Below are 10,592 nucleotides of genomic sequence, written 5' to 3'. Positions count from 1 at the left end.
ACAGAACTTCCAACATGTTACAACATCACTGTGACAATCAATAAAGTACTACAGTACAGAACTTTCATCATGTTACAACATCACTGTGACAATCAATAAAGTACTACAGTACAGAACTTCGATCATGTTACAACATCACTGTAACAATCAAAAAAGTACAACAATACAGAACTTCCATCATGTTACAACATCACTGTAACAATCAGTAAAGTACAATAGTACATAACTTCCATCATGTTACAACATCACTGTGACAATCAATAAAGTAACACAGTACAGAACTTCCATCATGTTACAACATCACTGTAACAATCAGTAAAGTACAACAGTACAGAACTTCCAACATGTTACAACATCACTGTAACAATCTGTAAAGTACCACAATACAGAACTTTCATCATGTTACAACATCACTGTAACAATCGGTAAAGTACTACAGAACAGAACTTCCAACATGTTACAACATCATTGTAACAATCGGTAAAGTACTACAGTACAGAACTTCTATCATGTTACAACATCATTGTAACAATCGGTAAAGTACTACAGAACAGAACTTCCAATATGTTACAACATCACTGAGACAATCAGTATAGTACTACAGTACAGAACTTCCATCATGTTACAACATCACTGTAACAATCAGTAAAGTACTACAGTACAGAACTTACATCATGTTACAACATCACTGTAACAATCAGTAAAGTACCACAGTACAGAACTTACATCATGTTACAACATCACTGTAACAATCAGTAAAGTAATACATTACAAAATTTCCATCATGTTACAACATCACATCTTCGTGTAATTAATATATCTGAATCAAATACAAAATATTGAATATCGGTGTTTAAATTCTTACGTTTGACTCAACAATGTGTTTCGAACCATGTGTTTGTATAATTTGTAAATCTATAAATGCGTGAATAAATAATATGTGTGTACTATGTGTTGTTATCTGTGCAAATAACACGAAAAATCATAAAATACAAATTTTATTAGGTTATGACCCAATTACGGTATACTTACTGAGGGCGTATGTGATCTGATTGAATCATACTGAAACGAAAATCAAGAAAAAGACCAGTCAAAAGTTGTATTGAATTTGTTGAAATAACCGTTTCCTAGGAAGACAAAGTGATAATCGGTAAAATCGTGCAAAGAGAACATTAAAGTCAGGGATGATGTCAGATTAAGTTCTGTTTTGGAACATTGATTGACCTCAAAAACATGCAAAACAAACAAATAATACATGTTAATAAAATTGCTTATTTAAAATCATGAATGGCATAAGTCTTCTTTTTTAATCCGTTAATTTGTGTTTGTTGTTGAGTTAGTCCATGTGGGTAAATCATCAGTGAGGGTACTGGGTAAATATGTGACAATCAATCCAATTCATCTGTTGCCATTGTAAATAGTATCTGGTGATCAGGTTATTTATCATACATTTCATGTTGTACATTTTAATAAACGCAAAAGTTGCATTTCAGACCTAGTCAGATCATCTGTATCTTGTTTGTTTACTCCCTGATTTGTGCTTGTAAGTGTTCTAAGTGTGAAAGTATTAGATATCCAGTTTCAATCGTTATTGGATTCATCAACACAGGACATTTCGTAATATTAAAAAGCATGCACATGGCACATGTTTGCCTTAAAGGTTTTGTTGAATTGACTTTTATCGTTTGCATGACATTATACTCTGAAAAGCAAGCATCTCTAGATTAATCCACGTCATCCCTGCATTTATAGAGTGTATAATGCAATACATACCGTGTAAATAAGGCTGTGTTTTAATGACAGGACATGGCCATATTTTTTAAATATTGTAAAAGTGGTAACAAAATCAATTATTGCAATACCACTTTAGTTATATTTAGTTAAATGTGAATTTTCTTAAATTTAATCATAAATATTGTTATTTTCACTGATTGGGGTTTTTATGTATATTTAAATCAGACGTCTGAGGTGATTAAATAGTTCGTATTCACCATTTTGATATAAGCGCAGGGATGAAGATAAGCTCCTCAGTTTGAACAGATTTACCTCTTATTACTGGGGAAACATCTCATACAGCAACTTTCGAATTTTTGAAAATTGCAAAATGACTCATGTTTGTGACTTGTCTTATCAATACTATTACGTACCCCTCCAGTGCTAACGGTGTTGACTGTGCCATTGTTGCCCGACTGTCCTTGGGAAGGAAAGCGAACCCGGGAAGGAATGATAACACTAATATTGTTGTCATACGGGTAGTCAGGTGGCGGAATGTAACACTGAAACTAAATGAATGATTGGTATATATGATAACACTAGTCAGATGGTGATATGTATGTTATGTGTATCATTCTATTTAAATAATAAATTATGATCTAAACTTAAAACTCAATGCTAGGTTGCTACAGTAAGATTCCAACAGTCAGATAGTGATAGGAACGTATGTATGAGTATCAATCTATTTAAATATGGCTTTTAACCTGAAACTAAAGGATTTATGTTTTCAGTATGTCTAAAACAGTCAGATAAAGATAGGTACGTTTGTTTGTTTGGTTGTTTGAGTGGGTTAACGTCCGCTTCACTACCGAGAAGATCGGTTATCTAGCAGGCGAGTACGAATGAATGAGATATTTTTATTTAAACACATAGTTAGCATTTTTACAACGGAATAAGCTTCTCAACCAAGGACATATACTGACTCACGGAAAGACACTGACATAAGACAAAGGGGGTTAGTCGTTTATATTTCCATTTGCTCTACATTGCCACTATATAACCTTACAAAACAAAATAGAAAGGTATCAGATCATAATTATCACATAATTCCCATTGGTGTAGTCATATGAAGAACATGTTCGTGACGTCGTGACTAAATGACGTCGTTTTGACATATATTTAGTGTAGTTATGTTGTAAAAAAGATGAATATCCTCACGGTGGAATATATTGAGTAAATTGTTGAAATAGGTTGATGATTTTGTGTTTATTTCCTTAAACTATATTGTTTGCCGCGAACGGTCGCGTGTACTCGTGAAGTCACACGAACAGGTTCCATTGACAGGCAGCGCGATTTGATTTTGAAACGCGATAGAGTTTGGAAAAATAAGTATTAAACTGCCATCTTTGGAAAGTTATTGTCCTATAATTCTCACAGGTTTAACTATAATGCGCTAATGATTATTATTCAATTTGTCTGCAATCCTGTGAGAATTATAGGACAATAACTTTCTATAGAAGGCAGTTTAATGCTTAAATAAAACGTATACGGGTAGACGTGTTACGGGTTCCAGCCTCATATGAATGTTTTATAAATATCATATATTATAATATGCACGAAACCAGTGTACTAACTCTGAAATTGCATATTTTTATATCTAGATCGATATCCTATCGACATTGAATGAGTACATGTGCATTTAAAAACGGCATACAAAGCCTCAGCTAGGATCGCGCAAGTTAACAAACGTATACATGCAGTTGTTCGTTCATGGTGTCCCTAGTCACGCTCTTATGAACAAATAATAAATTGAAAATACCGGTGCTCATTACAGTCAATGGCCAAGTTGTAACATAATAGCAAATGAAAGATAACTCTAATGTGTTCATAGAGATCCTCCAGGACTCACAAAGCACGATACTCTCGTCTACTCATGTCGACGCTAAACAGCGATCTTAAGGATCCCTGTCCCACTGCAGACAAAACATTAGATAATTCAGCTATATAAACATACAGTTACCTCCCCTTTTATATATCTCTGTATATTGACCTGGTCAGGGTACTTCTATTGACCAAATAACTATTAAGTGACAGCCAATGTATTGGTTTGGAACACTGTACAATGTATTGGTTTCGAACACTGGAAAATGTAATAGTTTGGAACACTGTACATTTTATTGGTTTGGAACACTGTACAGCGTATTTGTTTGGAATACTGTACAATGTATAAGTTTGGAACAATGTACAATGTATTGGTTTGGAGCACTGTAAAATATATTGGTTTGGAACGCTGTACAATGTATTGGTTTGGAACATTGTACAATGTATTGGTTTGGAGCACTGTTAAATATATTGGTTTGGAACGCTGTACAATGTATTTGTTTGGAACATTGTACATTGGAACACTGTACAATGTATTGGTTTGGAACATTGTACATTGGAACACTGTACACTGTATTGGTTTGGAACATTGTACAATGTATTGGTATGGAACATTGTACAATGTATTGGTTTGGAACACTGTACAATATATTGGTATGGAACACTGTCCAATGTATTGGTATGGAACACTGTACAATGGATTGGTTTGGAACATTGTACAATGTATTGGTTTGGACCACTGTAAAATGTATTGGTTTGGAACACTGTACAATATATTGGTATGGAACACTGTCCAATGTATTGGTTTGGAACACTGTACAATGTATTGGTTTGGACCACTGTAAAATGGATTGGTTTGGAACACTGTACAATATATTTGTATGGAACACTGTCCAATGTATTGGTTTGGAACACTGTACAATGGATTGGTTTGGAACACTGTACAATATATTGGTATGGAACACTGTCCAAGGTATTGGTATGGAACACTGTACAATGTATTTGTTTGGAACACTGTACAATGTATTGGTATGGTACACTGTACAATGTATTGGTTTGGAACATTGTACAATGTATTGGTTTGGAACACTGTACAATGTATTGGTTTGGAACACTGTACAATGTATTGGTATGGAACACTGTACAATGTATTGGTTTGGAACACTGTGTAATGTTTTGGTTTGGAACACTGTACAATGTATTGGTATGGAACACTGTACAATGTATTGGTTTGGAACATTGTACAATGTATTGGTATGGAACATTGTACAATGTTTTGGTTTGGAACACTGGTTTAACGCGTTTCTTATCTCGTTAAAACGTGAAAGTTATCTCGTTAAAACACGGTAGTTATCCCATTAAAGGGTGTTGGTTATCACGTTAAGCGCTAAAGTTTCCTCGCTTAAACGTGTTGGTTATCTCTTTAAAACGCGATAAACAGATAGCAAAGATGAGACAAGTGACGAGAGGTTAAATTTGATTTAACTTGGGTATAAACATGTCCATGAACAAATTCATAAAACTTGTTCGAAATTTGAATTTATCATCAACAACAAATCTTGTGACCGTAGACCGGTATTCATGATAATGTTTTATACTCAAGCACGGATTCATGGCTCAAACTATCGTTCATGTAACTCGTTACAATCGTGTGGAATGATATAAACGACAAGTAAGTTAATAAGTAATGTCCATTAAAAACATTAGAAGAAAATACATTTAAAAGGTCTGCCGTGTACTCATCTGCAAAGGAATAAGATCATTCCTTTGACATGCGTCGTTGAACACAAAAATTAGCGCGATAACTATTCCTGTTTTAACGAGATACTAAGTGTGTTATCGCGTTAAAAGGAGATGATTTTTTTTCTTCAAATGGACATCTGTAATGATCCACTTAGGATTTCGTTTTACAGGTCCTCCCGACAGATTTCTATGAACGTTGAATTACCATAGACATATATTGATGTTTATATTATTGTGAAATAAAATATACGCACAGCCGGTTAGATTATGTAATCATCCCATCATGATACCAAAAAAAGTAAAGAAATCCTAGGAGATAGCGTCAGCGAGTCAGAATATACACATATAGAATATTAACAAGCCAGCACTTGCGCACTTTATCCGGGTATCTTAGCAACGAACCAGAAATAGATAATGAAAACAGTCTGCATTTAAGTTTACACCTGTACATACCTGTTAAGTAAGTGTTTTATTGATTTATGTTTTGTCATACAAAGTATGGATTTTAGGATAACAATACAATTGCAAGACAATATTGGATTACCTGTCAAGCGTATTCGAGTACTGACTTACATGATGGATGTGCGAAAGGTATTTATTTATTTTGTTACTTGTCAGCACGGTCTGGTGTATGTTATTCATACCGAGGTCACATGTATAGTCCTTTGTTGTTCCGAGTGTTGTATAACAGTGAATACAAATGTTTAGAAGATATTTTTAGGTTTCGTTAAACCCATCGTGTGATATTAACATTATAGACTTAATATGCAGATATGTATCTTAGATAGTGTATGTCATTTAACAAAGTGTTTGGACGGTAATATGTCTCATGAAAAACAATCTTGGATATGCTTCAGTTACAGGAACATGCATTGATAGCGGTATGATGTGTATTACCACTTTAGCGATCTACATACAGGTACATAAACAAGCACGTCTACGGGGGGTGTTTCTCATGTGCTGTGTCTGAGGATAAATTCGCAAAGAAGTGATACAGTTTTAATTAATGAGAAATCGTTTTTGTTTTATAAAACAAAAAGAACAGTACATATTAGTGGAAACCCATGCAATTTTGCAGCATTAAATGAAATATATACAGAGAAATATAAGTAGATCAATAATACCGATGTTCACTTAGTTATGTTAATACTGCGATCATATCGACATTTACATGAAACACATACATACGGAGAGCCATAATTTACAATGGATGTATAAGGACGTACCTTGAGTACAAACCAGCTAACGTTTTATATAAAGTAGATAGGTAGGATTAACAAGATGTATGACGGGTAGAAATGATAAATTGTTTGACAGGTATAACTGTATTGATGTTTGACGAAATCACAGTTTGAGTATATGACAGGTACAATTGTCATGATGTATGACAACAACACAGTTTGAGTATATGACAGGTAAAATTGTCATGATGTATGACGAAAACACAGTTTAACTATATGACAGGTAAACATGTCAAAATGTTTGACAAAAACACGGTTTTTATGTACATGACAGGCAGAATTGACAAGATTTGTAACGGGTAGGATTCGGATCTAAAATACCAGAGTTGGATTTGTATTTACAGAACATCACAAAAATAGGAGAGCTGTATGTGAGCCAAAACAACAATTACCAGATATGGACACATAGATTACATTGACCGCTTCGAAGGAAGTGACTTATGTCGAGTCTCTATATAATGGTCATTTTACTAAACTAGCATGTCCTTGAACAACGAAATAGCAAATACTCGTAGTTTCTAGCTGATTATTCAAGATTATTTTGTTTTTAACATTCAAGTGTATTAGTTTCGAGCACGAAGAAAGACATCAAAAACAGAAGAAAAAACAAAGTATAGGTAAAACAAGAATTCGATACCCTTTAGGACAAAATAAAAGGCAAAGTAAATATTTACTCGGAGATACTAGGAAAATGAATAAGACAACTTACCGTCATTTTCACTTGTAGCTTGATTCAACCTGTAAATAATACATAAAAGTTCAATCCCATTCAATGCTAATAAGATGCAACACTATTTGTTAACATATATATATATATAAGGAATATCGAAAGTTCTATTTGTAACATGACCAGTTCTTTGTTTCTTGTTTAGGTAAATGAGAATATGGATTATATTGTAATTTTTCAATATGTTTGTTTATAAACAAAGAATGGTCTTTCGTTTATCAGACGCACGAAGTAACTTACTTTAGGAGTTCTATATCAGACAAACTGCTTTCGCTTAACAACACTGCCGATGTCTGCGTCTTCCTTCTAGTGCCGTAGATGCAATTGTGTACATAAGACACACCACTCAGTTTTATTGATTGTATTTTTCCTTCCTGGTCTATTATGCGTATCTGGAATTCCTAATCATATGCCGTAACATGAATACACACTTGCTTTATTTGCACTAATGTTGCATACACGTTAACTGTATTTGCAATAAATGTTGTGCGAACGTTAATTTTGTGTCACTGTTTCTAATATTTGAAATTTATCATATGCATGTGAACTTTTTATTCTTGAAATTATTTTGTGAATTAATCATACTCTGCACATAGACTTCTTGTTTCTTACACCCAATGCCTACTTAAAAAGTTCAGATAAATGAAGTATCACATTTTCAGTGATAAATGTCGACTGATGACGGACACACTTACAAAACAGGGTTTCCTTACATGCAAATTGATGACGACTACGGACCTGTTGTATGGTCGCCATCATTGGAAATAAACTACCTCTTTGTGTGATCTAAAGGCCTATGTTTTCATTTACGCTGATTATCGTGCCTTGTGGTTTTGTTGTCCCCACCCGCGTTTTAGGTACAAGGTCGAAACATTAATACGATATGACCGAGGTTTGCATGGCAGGGGTCATCAATGAGGCAGACGAATATCCCTTCAAGAAAACAGGTTCTTATTTTCCTGGTATGTTTTCAATGCTTTCAATGTAAATATTTTCATTGTTTATATGTTGCCCTGGATTTATCGATTGGAGTTCATAATATGTTGTTGTTGACATATAGGTACTTTCTTGTTGTTTTGCTTAGGAAACATGTGTGATCGGGGCGAAAGACTAGAAATAAACTCAATATAAATCAAAACATAATTAGTTTACCCAATTTAATTATTAAACTTCATTTATCTTATGAAACGTGTGTTTATAACGTATTTTAACCAGTCTTGCTGGCCAGGGTGGCAGCACACAGACAATCTTTATGTGAGAGAAAACCGGAGAACACGGAGAATGCCCATGTCGTTGGGCAAGTGACCCAATGCACTTTCACGTCCGATCGGACAATCGTACCTTATAAAAGCAAAAATAAATAATAAAGCATTGATCTGTATTTTAAGTCCTTTAAACACACAATAGTAACACTCGTCTAAAGACCTGATATTGATCTGGAAATTCCTACTTCCTTGTCACCGATTTGACACAATTACATAACGTATTTCCAGTGCCCTTCAGAGACCAGCAAATTCATTTTGTAGGACATTTAACAAAGTCAAATATAACCTCAATCCATTACAAAACTGGTGTCCGATTGGCATTTAAATCGTTCATCAGGTCATACAGCACGCTGCCATATTCCCAGCGAACTATGACCAATGTACTCTATCAACAATATTATCATGTTTATTGTCTCTTTTGATGCAACGACAAACTGACTTTTGGTAATTAAAACGTGAATAATGGGAATTTATTTAAACAAGTTAGTTAATAAAGAAATATTTTACGCAACAGTGCAGAAAAAAATCCGTATCAGATTTAAACAGTGGTAAGCGCGTTTGGCCTTACTTCTTTGATATATGACTCGTATGTTTTGGTATGGTGCAACATTTAGGAGCTCCTGTGATATATACAGCGTGTTCATCATATCCCTATGATCCTACTTAACATGAATCGATATGCAAACGTAAATGCATGCAGTCAAATTAGCATAAATAAGAATACATTAACGTAATGGACATGTAATGTGACCCTGATAACACGAATTTCTCCTTACAAACTGTAGATGTATGATTCCTTTTTGACACTATCAGATGATACGCAATACAATATTATCACTTAGACATAAACATGATTCTATAAAATATTCCAAAATGAAGCATTATCCGGTTTGCTAAATAAGTTATATGAGCATTGTTAAGAACCATGTGATATCAATAGAAGGTTATTTGTCTTGATTATAAAATAAATGTTCGGTATTTGTCGATTTGATACTTTTGGCAAAAGAACTTTTATACGAGAAAAATGTGCTTCAATAACAAATACTGCGTTAGTATGATCTATAAAAAAATGTGTTAGCATGGAATTTCCAATTCTGTGTTAGTGTGGTATATCAAATTATGTGTTACTGTGGTATTTGAAATATTGTGTAACTGTTGTTTGCCAAACATTGTGCTGCTGTTGTATATACAATAATGTGTTACTACGGTATGTCATTTCTCGTGTTACTATGGTAAATCAAATTTTATGTAACTGTGGTATGTCAAATGTTGTGTTGTTGTTGAATACAAGATGTTGTGCTGCTGTGTACAGTATATAAAAAGAAAATGTTTTGGTACGTCAAATATTGTGTTAGTTGGGTATGTTAAATGTTGTGTGTTTTAGTAGATGTTGCTGTGGTATATTTGTTATTTTTATATTTGGTTGCTGATATTCACAGGGGTTTGAATTTCGCCAAATTTGCAATAAACGTTAAAATTCGCCAAATTAAAACTCTCGGGAAAATTGTGTGAACATCGCAATAATAAACACGCTTCGCAAGGCTGTGATACACAATTGTATCAGTTTAACTGAGGCTACTAGGTCAAAACATCGTTTTGAAGGACGTAAAAGAAAAATAATCAGTCGTACACGATAGATAAATCTTTCAGTCTAATTATATTGTGGGTCACAACGAAAGCATATAACGATACCATGCATGCATACTATTAGCCCAGTAGCCACTAATAAGTAAGCTAACTCATATAACTTCAGTATTGCAAAGAAATATGTACAGTTTAAACCTCGGCAAGTGCTAAAACCTTTCTTAGCATATCTTTGTCCTGCTCAAGTTTTTGTTTAGCTGACACAGGCCATCTCAAATTGAATGTCTTGATAACGTAATTCGCGAAACTAAACCCCAGTGAATGAGTTCTGAACACTAAATCGCGATTTTTTTTACCCAGCAAAATTTAACCACTATACAGTATATCAGGTTTTTTATATGTGTTGCTATGGAGTATATTTAGTTTGGTGGGTGTTGC

At 34.0% G+C, this 10,592-nt stretch overlaps 1 protein-coding gene and 1 long non-coding RNA gene across 4 annotated transcripts in view; one reads left to right on the top strand and one right to left on the bottom strand.

Moving 5' to 3' along the window:
- The window catches only part of LOC110440283 (coadhesin-like), a 19,377-nt gene extending 11,715 nt beyond the window's left edge, over nucleotides 1-7,662 (bottom strand). For all 3 annotated transcript variants that reach the window (XM_021483297.1, XM_021483380.1, XM_021483461.1), the window contains exons 1-4: nucleotides 7,546-7,662; nucleotides 7,288-7,316; nucleotides 2,148-2,282; nucleotides 1,033-1,062 (exon numbers count right to left, since the gene is read on the bottom strand). In XM_021483297.1, the coding sequence (XP_021338972.1) occupies nucleotides 1,033-1,062; nucleotides 2,148-2,282; nucleotides 7,288-7,293 (171 nt within the window). In that variant the 5' untranslated portion in view covers nucleotides 7,294-7,316; nucleotides 7,546-7,662. The remainder of the gene's footprint in view (nucleotides 1-1,032; nucleotides 1,063-2,147; nucleotides 2,283-7,287; nucleotides 7,317-7,545) is intronic.
- The window catches only part of LOC110440533, a 22,560-nt gene continuing 17,673 nt past the window's right edge, over nucleotides 5,706-10,592 (top strand). Inside the window, exon 1 of the long non-coding RNA XR_002461750.1 lies at nucleotides 5,706-5,928. This is a non-coding gene — a long non-coding RNA (uncharacterized LOC110440533). The remainder of the gene's footprint in view (nucleotides 5,929-10,592) is intronic.

Source organism: Mizuhopecten yessoensis, unplaced genomic scaffold, assembly GCF_002113885.1.
Source record: "Mizuhopecten yessoensis strain PY_sf001 unplaced genomic scaffold, ASM211388v2 scaffold213, whole genome shotgun sequence".
In the NCBI taxonomy this organism is placed as follows: domain Eukaryota; kingdom Metazoa; phylum Mollusca; class Bivalvia; order Pectinida; family Pectinidae; genus Mizuhopecten; species Mizuhopecten yessoensis.
This window is presented reverse-complemented; position numbering and strand designations above follow the sequence as displayed.